This window comes from Anabas testudineus, chromosome 22, assembly GCF_900324465.2.
Source record: "Anabas testudineus chromosome 22, fAnaTes1.2, whole genome shotgun sequence".
NCBI lineage: Eukaryota > Metazoa > Chordata > Actinopteri > Anabantiformes > Anabantidae > Anabas > Anabas testudineus.
In genome coordinates, this window is record NC_046630.1 from 8,866,280 (window position 1) to 8,881,191 (window position 14,912).

General features: G+C 38.7%; 3 protein-coding genes across 3 annotated transcripts; 2 read left to right on the plus strand and 1 right to left on the minus strand.

The window, feature by feature from the left end:
* Positions 1 to 1,005: 1,005 nt before the first annotated feature.
* On the plus strand, positions 1,006 to 3,944 carry LOC113148739. The gene is made up of 3 exons (XM_026340516.1): positions 1,006 to 2,555; positions 2,661 to 2,725; positions 3,027 to 3,944. Exons 1-3 carry the CDS (start codon positions 2,046 to 2,048, stop codon positions 3,115 to 3,117), a joined length of 666 nt encoding a protein of 221 aa, XP_026196301.1. The 5' UTR covers positions 1,006 to 2,045; the 3' UTR covers positions 3,118 to 3,944.
* Positions 3,945 to 4,071: 127 nt separating this feature from the next.
* On the minus strand, positions 4,072 to 8,482 carry LOC113148738 (kelch domain-containing protein 1). The gene is made up of 14 exons (XM_026340515.1): positions 8,344 to 8,482; positions 7,887 to 8,003; positions 7,334 to 7,404; positions 7,028 to 7,145; positions 6,482 to 6,594; positions 6,261 to 6,348; positions 6,061 to 6,144; positions 5,856 to 5,936; positions 5,685 to 5,743; positions 5,473 to 5,582; positions 5,300 to 5,372; positions 5,099 to 5,183; positions 4,821 to 4,873; positions 4,072 to 4,482 (listed from the first exon to the last, which is right to left on the minus strand). Exons 2-14 carry the CDS (start codon positions 7,992 to 7,994, stop codon positions 4,341 to 4,343), a joined length of 1,185 nt encoding a protein of 394 aa, XP_026196300.1. The 5' UTR covers positions 7,995 to 8,003; positions 8,344 to 8,482; the 3' UTR covers positions 4,072 to 4,340.
* Positions 8,483 to 9,210: 728 nt separating this feature from the next.
* pole2 (polymerase (DNA directed), epsilon 2) lies at positions 9,211 to 14,816 on the plus strand. Its single transcript, XM_026339076.1, has 19 exons — positions 9,211 to 9,302; positions 10,104 to 10,204; positions 10,783 to 10,858; positions 11,249 to 11,326; positions 11,424 to 11,517; positions 11,600 to 11,674; positions 11,773 to 11,856; positions 11,958 to 12,014; positions 12,123 to 12,171; positions 12,321 to 12,393; positions 12,575 to 12,747; positions 12,898 to 12,987; positions 13,112 to 13,166; positions 13,268 to 13,327; positions 13,417 to 13,494; positions 13,656 to 13,764; positions 13,944 to 14,120; positions 14,275 to 14,342; positions 14,445 to 14,816. The coding sequence occupies exons 1-19, from the start codon at positions 9,232 to 9,234 to the stop codon at positions 14,461 to 14,463; spliced, it is 1,587 nt and encodes a 528-aa protein (XP_026194861.1). The 5' UTR covers positions 9,211 to 9,231; the 3' UTR covers positions 14,464 to 14,816.
* The last annotated feature ends 96 nt before the right edge of the window (positions 14,817 to 14,912 follow it).

A 14,912-nucleotide genomic window follows, 5' to 3' on the forward strand; every position in this document is an offset into this window, starting at 1 on the left:
TATAATTTAGGTATTCCTTTAAAGTATTTGCTTCAAATATTTCAGATCTTGTGTTACTGTGTCAAACATTGCTTCTTGTATTTTGAAACGCAGTGTACTTCCCACCACCATGACTCCCTTAGAGTCATGGTGGTGGGAAGTCATGTTCAGGTTTGTGTACCTGGTGAGATAAGAGGCCCGGGCAGTTTAACTGGAATACCTATCAGTGGGAAGCTGACTTATAAAATACTCTCTAGAGATGTGGTTGTGCCAGACATATGGCAGACATTTTATTTTTCAAACTTAACAACAACCTAGTTTTATAAGTCGCCCGTAATGGTCACAATTATTCAAATTGGTAATTTTGTGGGATGTGATGAAGAATCCAGAGCTAGAGTAACACACGACTTCTTTTAGACTTTCAAGTCTCCATCCATGGAACAAGGATTATTCCCGAAGCAGGGGGAAGTCAGAAAAACCACAGCTATGTAGCGAGCTGGGCTGTGGCCTCCGTCATGCAGCAGATCCTCCCCTTGTCTGGAAGCTATTGAGTTTTTCTCCAGATGTGGCCGCTTGATTTTTTTTTTTTTTAATGATACACTGGAGTAGACAATGAACAACAGAAATGGAAGCTGAATACAACATGAACGAGACTCAAGCAAACGTGTCTGTGTACATCTGCTTTCGGACACAACTTCTACTTTCACTTGTGTAGATCTGAATGATGCAATGATGAGGCAAAAACAATATTTTTCAGCCTAAGGACCAGTAGTTTTTCCACCCTTGATGAAAACATCCAACATTTTACAAATGTTCTCCAAAAGTCCAACAGTAAACACATTTGCATGATGGGACATTTGGGAATGGCAGACTGATGTGTTGTTTTTTTGTTTCCCAGTCACAGTAAGTAAAAAATGTCAGTTGTTGAAACAGCAGGTGTCTTTGACTTGGTCATCTTCCAGAAAGAACAGGTTGCACAGCTGTCTGGCACACACACACACACACACACACACACACACACACACACACACACACACGCACACACTATGACTGCACACAAGCAACGAAACAGGGCAAAAACAGGCGCTTAATGAAAGATGGCAAATAACTTCTTTATGCGGATCCAGTCTGAGTCCTTGTTGGACAGCTCTGGCGAGGAGATGCCCCCGCTGTGTCTTTTGTATGTGCAAGTGGACCAAACAAAAGCTTATTGAAGAATCTCTGGGAAGCCCAAGCTGTTGGAAAGGAATGCCCCCTCTTTCTTGTGGCTCAGTGCTTGAGTCTTAATCAGTCACCGGAGGGGCTGGTGAGCTGGGGGCCTCCCAGACCCGGTGGGCAGACAGGAACTCATTCACTCTTGACCTGGCCTGTTCCAATAAAATCTATTAGCTGAACACAGACTGGCAATAGGCTGGATGTTGTTGCTGATGTGATGGAGATAAATCAAACTAATTGCCCCTTTTCACTTTTTCATCCTCATACTGCATCTTTTCTTGATCCGGTTCTCACTCCAGGGAATGACTGCACATGCGCGCATACGTTCACTTTGGCCACAGTTTGATTTTCAGCAGAAATGGGTGTAATTGTGTGGCAACATCAGAAAGTGTGGCCACAGCTGAAGAAAAGGGGAGGAAGGTTATTTTTGTCCAGTGGAAATAATGGAAACATAAACGGTGCGTGTTCCCCTCCATAAAAGGCGGAGTTTTCTCCCTGGGGTCCTGAGCCAAACTGGTGTTATGTAACGAATACTCTGCTTCTCATCTTCATGTAGAGCTGCTCAAAGGTTTAATGGCAGCGGGTCTGACTGAAGTCCGCTGTGTGAACATGGAATAACCAATGATTCCGCGGTGCGTCTTCCCATCAGGAGCGCAGTATTTTTAGGATCACTGACCTTTGGAGCTGACTTTTGGCCAAACAACTGTCTCACTGTTTAAAACCTAATTGGAAACTGACCTGAAACACGGCCACGGATCAAGTCTTTGTTGGTTAATATTCAACTGGAAACTCTTGCTTTGCCTTAAGGGGAGATTGGAAATGGTTCTTTGAAAGCAGCCTGACGGGCGGGCATGGGCAGCGGTACGAGCCGAGGGAAGAAAGTGGCACCTGCGAGTGTCAGCGAGGTGAACGTGACCAAAACAGCGACAAGAAGTGACACTTCACCCAAACTAGAAAGCCCTCCATTCAAGCCTCTGGAAATCCGCGCGATGTTGCGCGACGCACGCAACAGTGCGCGGCCGCCGGACTGCCACAGCGAGGGGCGCGACTCCGACTTTTCCGGGGAGGACGACGATGGAGTGGTCGACACGGTTCTTGCAGATTACGAGAAATGCGAGGGGGTTTCCGTGAAGGACCCCCCTCCCAAGAAGACTTTGATAAAATCCCGAACGTGCGGACTGTGTCACTTCAGCCGGGAGGACGCGGAGGACGACTTTGGATCAGCGGCTCAGCTGCGCGCGTCGGGAGGAGTGGAGGAGCCACGTGGCTCATGCGGTGGGTCAAGAGATGTAAACAAGAGGAGCAATGATGCTTTCACACACTTTAAAAAACACACTCCTGACTGCCCCAGTCTGCACAACGTAAGGACGTCTAGTTATCTGCATTATTATTGGACACAGTTTTACCAGTGTGACTCATGCAGATTTTAGAATAACACTGTGAACATATTATATCCATTCTTTCAGTCCTCCACACATGGATTGACACGAAGGGCTTTGCTGAAAACTGTACCCACATCAGAAAAACAATCGTGAGTAGACAACTCTGATAAATAATTAATTTCCCAGCTCAGTGGAGTAGTAGGCTACAAGCCAATACAGGGCCAGATCCAATTCACCTTTAAGGGATCAAAATACCAAACCCAGTGTTTACAGTCTAGTCAGGCTACTGCAAACAGAGAGTGTCTGTTGTTGCCACTTTGTTGGAGGTGAATTTGTAATCAGTCCACAACAACGGATCTTTTACATTTATGTGTTGCCAAGAGGTTTCATGCACAAATACTATACTCTTTTACTCATGCTGCTGAGGTGTTTCTGACATTTTTTTGACAGCTTTCCCAGCTCTTCTCTCACCATGCCGGTGATCCTGTATGACGGATCAGAAGAGGAGCTTATGGACACGATTGAGAGAGAGTTCAGCTGACCCCTCGCTGACACTGCTGCAACAGGCCAACTGTCATTTTCAGCGGTCTTCATGGGATCCAACAGATGGAAGAGAAAAGAAAGAGAAAGAAAGAGACGCATGTTGACAAACTCCCTGCTACATGGGAAGGCTACTGTCGTTTCACACCAGCCCTTTGCATTTACCCTGGGACCAGTGTAATCTCCGAGATATAACACCAGCTTGACCAAATGCCAGAGGTGTTAACTTACAGATTTCTCTGTGGATTTTGCATCACTCTGTCTGTCACTCTCTCAATCCTGTTGGGCTCCCACAGAGCATGCTATTACTTGTTATCCATTACTCACTTTACTCTAATTTGCCTGTTAATGAGTGAAGGAGAGGACACAGACCAAACACAGACTCATTTCTGCACTGAATGCACATTCTTCTTTTGGCTATGTGCAAAAATAACTGCACAAATCCGTTGCAGCTGCAGGTTTGTGCAGAGCGCCATATAGAGCTATAGTTTTGTGGCAATCCTGCAAATGCATGGACTGAGCTGGGGCTGTTTATTTAAGGTTTCCTTCCTGACCTCAGTTCCTGTACTTCTCCACCCTTACAAAGAAGGAATGTGTGGCAACAGAGAGACTTTCAGTCAGGCTCAGTTTGACCGTGCTGCATTTCTGCTGACAACAAGTTCCAGCAACATTCAGCCACAAAGACCTGATGCCACTTAGTGGTGGAACAGAGTAGCTCTGTGTGTGTGTGTGTGTGTGCATCCATAACATTCAAACATTTGTAACTGTTTAACAAAACATATAAGAAAAGAAAAATTCATTTTCTGTTTCTGCACATGCAAATTAGTTATGCTATATTTTTGATTATGTGAATATTCTGAAGAAAATGTGCACATGTTTCATTTTTCTCGTACATTCAAACACTGCTTATTTGACTATTTTAAGTACTAGTAAACTAATAGTCCACACCAGCAAAAAGTTTTCAATGTGTTTTTAACCTTCACAATCATCACAGCAGTTTCTAAGAGTGGTTCAGAAGGCAGAAAGTATGAAATTAAAATTGTAAAACAGTAAAATGTATCACCATACAGTTAGTAGTAGTTTGGAACCGTCAGTAGTTTGGACAGCATTTTTTAAAATTAAAAATGCTAACCCGCAGTGTGACTTACAGCTTCACACTGAAGGGAATAGACTGCATACAAGTTCGATGATACAACATTGTTGGGTTTTAAGACATTCTTTAAACTAATCTTTCTGTTTCTTTGAAGGCCTGTAGAAAGACATCCTCATCTGTACAGCTGTCAGTAGCGTGGGAGGCAGGAGAGGAAGCTGATTTCTGAGCAACTCACAGTTCCTCACATTTTTTGCAATGTAATCCTCACAAATTCTGCCAGAAGGAAAAAAAAAACATCCATCATTTTTATTTTGGGAAAACAGAGAGTAAATAAATAAAGTTAATACAGCATGCCCTTCACAGAAGTAAACCTTTTTAACTGCAGATGTTTCTGCTTTAGAACAGCTGAAAGTAATGGCATTAACAACAACATGGTCCAGTATGCCTTAAAAGTGAGTCAGTCTGGAGCTGAAACACCTACATAAATATAATGTTGCAATTATTAATATCTCAATAACGTCAGAACGTCAGTAAAAGTATCTGTAACGTCAGTCGATATTTTGTTCTATTGTTTCGTGACAAATGATTGAATAAATAGACGTAGTTTTTACCTGAATAGAGGATACGGCTGCATCTGGAAAACAAGTGCATCATTGCAGTGACCCTGAAAAGAAATATGTAGGGTTTGGAAACATCCATTGTTTTGTAGCATAGTAATACTGTGGTATTTGTATTACAAATATTAATTTCATGTATTTTTTTTTTTTTTTTAAGACTATAAAAATGTAATTGTCATAGTGGAAAAGGGAGGGTTAGAGGGAAATACTCTTTTATTTTTAGGGTGTTCACATGAATTGTTTTTATTCTCAAATTTCCCTGCAATACGTACAGTGTCAACAAGGAGAATGTAGTCACAACTCCCACCAAACACAATGACATCAGAGTCTTTGCCTGGACACGCTGTGTGCCATAACCTTAAGGAAAAGAAAAATAAAAAGACCCACAATTTCAAATCTTCTCATCTCTCAATGGCCCTTTCAACAAGTGAAATCCAATGTACACAATGTTTTCAGTACTGATTCTATACTACCTTGGCTTATTCTTATAAGGGTGTCCAACTTCTCTCCAAGTCTTTTTTTCAACATCAAGCAACCACCCATCACCTGAATATGAAATATAAAAACAGTTAGAAATATGAAAAGGTCAACAGAATAGAGCATATATATATATATATACATAGAGAGAGAGAGTGCATTTTCTCACTCATTGGTTTGCAGTCTACACTGAGACCTCCAAACAGGAACAGGGTGCTATCTGAGACTGCTGTAAGCGTATGCCACGATCTGCCCACTGGAGTGGAGGATACTGGGATTCTAGATGATATATTACAATAATGTCAAAGACAAACTCGGCATACTGTAAACATGATAAAACTTTTACAACAGACGATGATATTTCTACATGATTTAACATACATTTCTGACCATGTCCAAGACTTAAAGTCCAGGCAGTGAACATCACTTGTCCTGGTCTCCTGCATTTTAAAAAACAGGAGGGCGGGTTGTGAATGGTTGACTTTGATCCATGTTATGTTTCTACTAATGACTGAATGCTGAGAACAACTGAGAAGCTTGATGAGCTCTCACCATGACTCTGCCTCCACAGATGTATCCTCTGCCCCCAGCTGTGGCACTGGCGTGGGCAGCCCTGGGAGCTGGGGCACGGCCCTGCACACAATAGAATAACAGAAATAGCTTTTGATAGCTATTTTTACATAAAGTTTCTAGATAGATACCACTAATCTAAATCTCTGCATTTTATTCAGTGTGTAAAAGCATTAAAAAGACTCACATGAGTTTGTGGTTCACTCCAACTGGCCTGAGTGGGGTCAAATATATGAACCTCATTGTTCCATCCATAGAAAACATCTTCCACCTGAATACAACACAGCAGCTATACAAATAAACTCATTTCTACAGATTTAACACAAAATGACTCTGACGTGTGCTGCTAAATAAAAAAGTTGGGCTGTTAGTTTAAAAAATCACTACCCATGATGCTTCGTCGATAATGAAACTCATGTTTCTGCTGTCAACATCAGTCAGCTGTTTGTGACCGTATCCTCCAAAGTAGATGATCCTATAAAACATTAAACAAAGAGGGTCACGATTACTATCACACCAGTGTTTAGTTCATAAAATGCAAGAAAAACATGCACGACCTAATTTCGTATCACATGAATAATTGGAAGACATGTTTTCATGGCTCTTACCTTCCGTTGTGAACCCAGCAGGATAATTTGTCCCGAGGTGAGGGAGCAGAACCAATCTCATGTATGATCTTCTTCCACATGTATTTACCATCTGTCAGGTTGACACAATAGATCTGTTTGAAGACAAACAGTGATCACTTTTACTTGTCAGCTTTGTTAAGCTTTGACCTTTTCGTGTGTAAACAGCATTGTGTGTATTTATCCATATTCAACAGTAAGGTTTAGCTTGTGTTTATGACTTCTGATGCATCTGCTACTAGCTGAGTCCATTCTGTTGGTCAGAAGATTTTGAACTTTTTGCAACTGTTTGATAATTATCAACATCCATACTGCTGCTGGTCCTAAGGAGATATTCTTGTTGCTGTGCATTCTGCTACATTTATAATAAAGATGGTTCAGTAATGGACTACTGAGCTCACACACCTAAGCAGGATATTTTATACATGCTTCAGTGTCAAAAATTTAAATTTGTTACATGTAGTTTGTGTGAAGCAAATTATAATTGAATTGCTGTGAACCTTATGGAGCATCAGTAATCAGCCTTGCCTGATTTGTTTGTCCATTGTCATCACAACCTCCAAATATGTACATGTGTCCATTCAGGGAGCAGCTGCAGGTCCCTGACATAGAGGGGGGGATTTCCCCTGTCATATGAAAAACTTCCCTTCATAAAAGGAAAGAAAAAATATGAATGAGCTTCTCACATTCACTTATGTTATGGCACAATGTACAACAATCAAAGTATAATATGACAGTATGACAATCCCCAGAAAGAGGAGGAACAGAGTGACTGCAAGTGAGAGTCATGAGTAACCACAGATTTGTATTTTTTGTAAAATTTAATATTCTTACCATAGACCTCGCTCTAAGTCATATACCCAGATTTCATTATTAGGTAGGAAAACTTCATCATCAGCCACTGACTGCAGAAAATAAAATGTATCTGTTAGTATTAAATAAATATGTTCAGTAGAAATACATCTTCATTGCAATGATATAATCTTAATATGAAATAAAACAATTAAATTCAAACCAATGTCATGACCAACGGTGATGAGTATAAGTATATGTTCCTATTATTATCTCTATGATATTTTATTATCCTACAGAATATATTTGGAGTTTGGACTGTTTGTCATGCAACTGAAGATATAGGATTTCTTAGAGTTTTGTAGACTGATCAACTCGTTGATTACTCAAGAAAATGACCACATGAATCCATTATGTGTAGCTGAGCAGGATCATTTTGATTGCATGTAGTGGATAAAATGGTGTAATTAAATGTTAATACTCAAGTAAAATGTCTTAGGATGATTTTATTAGGCTCCATTTAGATAAATGTACTTATTTCCACACCGTGCATAACGCAGATGTTTGCTCGTGTTCCTGTGTTTGCTTTTCTCACCATGTAACCTCCCCACACATACAGCAGGTTTTCCTCCACCACAGCCGTATGTCCGCTCCTCTCCCGGGCCACCAGCTCCGAGCAGTGCCTCTCAAACTCGGCATCCATAACTGGCTGCTATAAATAGAAAGAAAAGTCGTGCCTTTGAGCCTAAAATAATAAAAATCGGTCCAAATATGCCACGAATACTTTAAGCTGCATTCACACTAATATCGCTAGAGGAAGGAGAGCAACACATGACAATGTGCAAACCCCGGAGCAGCAACAGGCATGTTGTTCTCCAAAACATTATTTGAAATCCGAAGGTATTATTTGTAAAACATCTGCACATATGTAGTAACAGGAGTCTGTAAGGCTGCAGCAGCTCCTTCCACACAGCAGCTTATTAACTAGTGGCAGGTATGACAACAGTGTCCACATCTGTTTCCAAATAAAACACACATCTGAACATACTCACAAGCTACGCGACACCTTGCGATGATCTTAAAGTTTTTCCTCATGTTGTGAAAACCAAAACATGCTGTTAACGACGCGTAAAAACAACCAAAAAAGGGCCTCGTCCCCCGTGATAAATATCGCTTCAAAAATAAAATACAACTTCCGGCCCTTTTCTTTTCAAAATAAACGTTCGGTTGAACAACAAGGAGTCCAAAGTGTTGTTGTTGTTTGTTGTTGTTATTGAATAAACCTGTAAGACAAACACGATATAACATATTAAATATGTACATTTGATTATTTATGTATTTATTTAGTTATTAACCATCTATTTAAATGTTTCCCATTATTATGGTTTTACAATCTCTCTCTCTGAGGTAGTAATTAGTTATGTTCGCATTTGGTGACATTCTCGCAAATGTGTAAATAAAACTATATTATATGTTTGTTATTATTGTGCTATAATTGTAATGGACTACATTATATTGAGAGATGTTTACATTATACAACATTATATGTTGATGTTAAAACATTAATAACAGTAAATTAAACTAAATTAACACCTTTAGGACAGTGTCAAAAACTGCTAATTAGCATGAGAACTGTGTAAATGTAACTCAAAACTATACACTGCAAAAAGGAATTATATAATAAAAGCGTATAAGCCACAAAAACACTGCTTATAATAAACTTCCAAGAAATAAATCAAAATGTAGGATGAGAGAAAAAAAAAAGGTAAAGTGGTACATTTAAGCGATTTTGATCAATATTCTTGCAAGTTTGTGCCTTTGTTCATTATTTTTGTTTATTTTTGTTAGAGGAAGCCACGAGTCTCCAGCGGAAGTGACGGAGCACATGCGGAAGTTGACATTTAGCGCCAAAGCTTGAGTTGGACAGAAAGTTAGAAACTATGGATGTCGCTCGTCAAATAAAGACAAAGGTGTCCGCAGGGTTCAAGATGCGAGGACTTATACTGCGACCGTATGTATTTTAATAACGGAAATACAATTTTAAAATATTTTTTTTGCTTAGCTTATGGATATAGCGAGGCGTGCTGAGGTAACACAAGGTTCTCCTGATAGAAGGCACAGAAAGACTGGACGTGGTCGATAACGTTATACTTTATACTCTTTAAACTTTATACTCTGCTTAATTTGTACCAGCATCTCTCATTTCAAGCTCTCATATTGCAGCAGAATATTTCCCTCTGAATTGTTATGGATTTAAAGTCACAAAAAACCGTAATACTCGAGTGCAGTTTAAGTATGTGGAAATTGTGCATCACTACAGTACTTAAAAAAAAAATGTACGTACCACCTCTGATCATAGTATATTGAACGTTACAAAATTCCAAAAAATATTAGGCATAATGGCCATTTCAGAATAATAAATGATACATACTATAATTAATGATACATTAGCAGTAAATGTGGGGCTAGATCCAACTGATTTATATACTGCTGATAGTACTAATACTGATAATATTAACTATACTAATGCATCGTTGTGTATTAGTTTATTCATATTTTCTATTAATACTCTGAATCTCATTTTTTATACTATCTCTTCAGGTTTCTCTGTGCTTCAGCTGTATTTCTTCTATAACATCTGATATTTCACTTGCTTCAAAGAGACAATGTTTTAATAGAAGCATTATTTATTTATTGTATTATGGAAATGCACATTTTCAAGCTTTATACTAGCAGAAAAAAGAAAGAAATGATAATATCACATTTGTTTTTGTTTGTTTTTTTGTTTTGTTTTGTTTTTTTCATGCACCAGTGAATCCAGCAGGTATCTTGTGGAGGTGCTCGAGTCTGTCAGCCCTTCTGAACTGGATGATGTTATTGAAAGGGTCCTGGATGCAGTTGAAAAGCAACCATGTAAGTACCACATAGACCAATCTATAAATGAGACAACATTCTCATTTATTATCTTGATATAGTGGCATCGTCTATGATGTCACAATGTTGTGACTTCGATGTGAGATGAGATCATAATAAGCATTGCTGTGACATCACCAAATGAAATGATCAGAGATTGTAAATAGGACCTGTGTCCCTTCAGAGTCAGATCTCTCCCCCAGAGGAGAGCTGTGCTGCTCTGAAGCTCAGAGCTGAGCCGGTTGGAGCTTTTGCTCCAGGCTGCTGAAGGGCAGCTGCGTCAGGACGGTTTAACTCGAAGGTTTTAAGACATTTTGTCTTAATGTAAACAAAATTTCGACATAACTTATTTTATGAAAATACAATTATTTTTATTTACCACACATTCATAGCTTCATATTAAAGATCTTAAACTTACAGATTTTTCACACTCAACATTTTAAGTCTTTTGGATTGTAAATCAATTAAAATGTACAATTCTTTATTCTACAATTCTTTTATTATGGTATATGTATTTGGTTATATTTCATCTTTGGGTGTAGTGTTTTCATGTTGTCACCCTGTGTGCTTTCCAACAGTGTCCTCTAACATGATAGAACTGCCTGTGGTGGAAAGTGCCGTGCAGGACTGCACTCAGTCATGTGATGAAACTATGTAAGTGGGGATGCAAATAATGTTGTTTTTTATTAGTGATATGTCTAGAGTTTTACATTTGAGTCATCATTAGAGTTGTTAAATTTGGTGCATTGTATTTTATTAATTTAGTACTAACTGCCAGTATCTGTCTCTTTTAATCACCAAATTGACTATTGTGTGTAGTAAACTATGAATTAGCAATAATAATAATAGTTAATAATAAGATTTAAAAGTAATCTTAATATGATAGCATTAATTTAAGAGGACAAGTAATACATATATTGTTACTACAAGTACAACTTGCATATGTTTTTGCCAGTCACCTCAAAATGAATTGTAGTTGTGAGGTCTGCTTTACTGTGGTGCAGAAAAAATCTTGCTCATATGAGCTGTTTAACTCTCTTCCAGAGATAATGTTTTCAACATAATTGGAGCCTTTGATGTGCCCAGATACATTTACAGTGTGGAGCGCAAGAAATTTGTGCCGTGAGTAAAGACATTTTCTTTCATTTCTGTGGAAAATGAATCTAGATAATTTCATGCTGTCAAAGGTTTCAATTCATATTTTGACTTTTTAATGTAGCATCAGTATGACCAGCCATTCAGCCCCCAGTCTGTGTGGTTTAGCCAGAGACAAAGCAGAACTTTTCAGGGAGCGCTACACAATTTTGCAACAGGTACGCAATCTCTAATCAGGATTAAACTTTCAGATTCTGCCACTTACTCACTCATTTGCTATTGTTAATATTCTTTTTGTAGCGTACACATCGCCATGAGCTCTTCACTCCACCTGCAATAGGAGCTGCTGTTGAAGAGGGTCAAAACAAATTTCAGGTATCAAATCCTATTCACCATCCATACCATAACTGAGCTGCTGCATAGATCTCCATTTAACTGATTTGATTGTTTTCTTGTGATTTGTCCTTTTTAAGCTGAAGACAATTGAAGCACTGCTTGGCAGCACATCTAAACTGGGAGAAGTGATTGTGCTGGGGATGATCACACAAATGAAGGAGGTGAGTTAGTTAGGCCAATAGCATACCTCTGACGAAGTTGTTTGAGACATCCATATATTTTTCATTTCTGGTACTTTCTGAAAAATTGTTCTTTTTTTAAGGGCAAGTTTTACCTGGAGGACCCAAGTGGAACAATACAGTTGGACATGTCCAAAGCAATATCCTTTTAATGTCTTCCCTTGTGCTTTACAATAAAATAAACCTGTCCAGTACTGTCCAATAAATTGTGGATTTTAATATGTAAGTACTCCTTAACCGTTTCTTACCAGTTTCATAATGGCTTGTACACAGAATCCTGCTTTGTACTGGCAGAGGGTATGTTCAAGTATAACCACTACAACAATAGTAAAGAAAAGAAATATTATTAAATGTTATTAATTAAAATGCAAAAAATGTACACTTTATATTAGAAATCATATTCAAAGTTGTTAAAGTAAACTAAAGTACAGCTCTCTGTCATCTAGGTTGGTACGAGGATTCAGTGTTCCACGTCAATGGCTTTGGGTTCCCACCAACAGAACCTTCATCGGCAACAAGGTCAGTGCATTATAAGAAAGGTTTTATGAGAAGCCTTTATAACAAACTGGTGATGTGACCACACAGTGGAGCAATATATTTAACCTGATACTAGATGGGGTTAAAGTGTGAAATGCACACATATGGGGAGGGGAGTAGTTCTGCTCTCTCATCGAATATGTGATCCTTGCTTCATGTCCAGGGCATACTATGGAAACATGAACTTCTTTGGTGGTCCATCCACCACCTCAGTGAAGGCTTCAGCCAAGCTCAAGCAGCTGGAAGAAGAGAATGAGGACGCCATGTTTGTAATCGTCTCTGATGTGTGGCTGGACAGTGTTGAAGTGATGGAAAAGCTTAACGTCATGTTCTCAGGTCTGGCATTGGCCAAGTAGTATTTTAGATTTTGGCACAAGCAATAACTGTTACTGGTGTGTGTTAATTATGTAAACTTTGTTTGCTAAATAAAAGTAAAAATATGCACTTTGTGATATGCTAGCCGTATTAAGACTTTTTTTCTTACAGGGTATGCTGCAATGCCTCCCACCTGTTTCATTTTGTGTGGAAACTTCTCTTCTGCACCATATGGAAAAACGCAGATGAAGTCACTCAAAGGTGAGTCATTTCTCCTTGAATACTGTGCTGCACTTCTTAAAATTTCTGTGTGCATTAGCAGGTGTAATTAACAAATAACATAAATAAACCACATTACACAATCTTTTTTTTCTTCCACTCTTAGAGTCATTGAAAGCGCTTGCAGATCTCATATGTGCATATCCCAGTATTCAGAGCAGGTAGGATGTCATAGAGTTGTTGCTGTTCCTCAGTCTGATCTGTGTTGAACTGTTTTAGTTTGAGTTAGCTTGACTTTAATTTGTTTATCTCAAACCTGCAGTAGTCGCTTTGTGTTTGTTCCTGGTCCCGAAGATCCTGGTCCAGGCACCATCCTGCCAAGGTAAACATTTTGAGACGTTTTTTTTTTTTTATATAATAGTGAGTTTTGTTGGTGGTTTGGACAAATAGGGATAAATGCTTTTCTCTCAGGCCTCCCCTTGCAGAACACATCACCGAGGAGTTTAGACAGAGGGTGCCATTTTCTGTCTTCACTACTAACCCATGCAGGTAAAACCAATATGTGTATTTTAGTTGATGTTAAAACAGCTTAATCATAACTACACAGTAAATGGGCTTACAAACTGGATTTGTAAGACTGAAAGAAAAAAACTAGAGTCATTACAGAAGCTGTAAAACTGATCAATCTTATGATGTGATTTTCCTGGCAGGATCCAGTACTGCAGCCAGGAGATTGTCATTATCCGGGAAGATCTTGTCAACAAGATGTGCAGAAACTGTGTGCAGCTGCCTAATAACAATCTTGACATTCCAAACCATGTGAGTTTCAGCTCCTCTACCAAACCTGTTCTTACTTCACGGACATTTCTCAAGTTGAAGTAATTTTTGTAGAATGCTCTTTAAGCAATGAGTTGGTGAATCCTCAGCTTAAAGTGGCAATAAGATTGGTTGGATTTTTGAAAAACTAATGAAATGTGTTAATTTGCTTGTCTCCCCAGTTTGTTAAGACCATCTTATCTCAGGGTCACTTGACTCCACTGCCTTTATATGTCAGTCCTGTATTCTGGGCATATGACTACTCCCTGCGTGTCTACCCAGTTCCAGATGTCATTGTCTTCGCAGACAAATATGACCCATTTTGCATCACCAACACAGACTGCCTCTGTGTCAACCCGGTATGAAAGAAAAAAAACCTTACCTGAAGCATTTATTCATCATCTCTTAAGATAGAACCTTGTCAATTGTGTTTTTCCCAGCTGGTTAGGGCTATAACCCTCATTATGACCTTGTGTGGTTTTATCACTAATATAAAGCATTTTGTTATGACAGGGCTCATTCCCAAAAAGCGGCTTCACATTCAAGGTGTACTACCCATCCAACAGAACTGTTGAGGACAGGTACGAGGTGTTGTGCTGAACATGTTGTTTTTTCCAGCCCTTTCATTACGAATACCATAATTAATATTAGTGCTAATCTGTTGTTTTCTTATCATTTCACAGCAAACTTCAAGGCCTCTAAAGTAAATCCTTATTTCTTTATTTTGTTTTTGTAAATTACCTGTGTATGATACTATATGTTAAAAATGGACTAGTAATCAGCTAATTGTAGTGTTCTCTTTTGTATGTATATTATGTCATGAATAATTAATGTTTTATTCTTTCTACTGAACATTTTGACATGTTGTTTGAAAATAAATGGTGTTCATCATAGAGTGGTAAAAATTGTGCAATGGACATCTGTGAAGACTTTTATTTTGAAAAACATTCAACTCGATGTATGTAAGCTGGGTGTGTATGTGTGTTTACATATATAACGTATATGTGCGTATGTTTGGTTTGTACTGGATGTGTGAACGCCTTTTAAACCATCAAGAGGAAAATAAAAAATAGGTTTATATACGTTATGGAGTTATTTATGTACTGTTCAGCCCAGAGGTCAATAAAGTGTGTTATTAGCATGTTGCCCTT

Coding starts and splice junctions, on each gene's coding strand:
- LOC113148739 (XM_026340516.1), top strand. CDS start 2,046: ATGGGCAGCGGTACGAGCCGAGGGAAGAAAGTGGCACCTGCGAGTGTC. Junction 2,556..2,660: donor ACTGCCCCAGTCTGCACAAC/GTAAGGACGTCT, acceptor CCATTCTTTCAG/TCCTCCACACATGGATTGAC. Junction 2,726..3,026: donor CCCACATCAGAAAAACAATC/GTGAGTAGACAA, acceptor TTTTTTTGACAG/CTTTCCCAGCTCTTCTCTCA.
- LOC113148738 (XM_026340515.1), bottom strand. CDS start 7,994: ATGGATGCCGAGTTTGAGAGGCACTGCTCGGAGCTGGTGGCCCGGGAG. Junction 7,405..7,886: donor ATGTGTGGGGAGGTTACATG/GTGAGAAAAGCA, acceptor TATTTTCTGCAG/TCAGTGGCTGATGATGAAGT. Junction 5,373..5,472: donor TGTAGACTGCAAACCAATGA/GTGAGAAAATGC, acceptor TTTCATATTCAG/GTGATGGGTGGTTGCTTGAT.
- pole2 (XM_026339076.1), top strand. CDS start 9,232: ATGGATGTCGCTCGTCAAATAAAGACAAAGGTGTCCGCAGGGTTCAAG. Junction 9,303..10,103: donor CGAGGACTTATACTGCGACC/GTATGTATTTTA, acceptor TTCATGCACCAG/TGAATCCAGCAGGTATCTTG. Junction 11,327..11,423: donor GAGCGCAAGAAATTTGTGCC/GTGAGTAAAGAC, acceptor TTTTTAATGTAG/CATCAGTATGACCAGCCATT.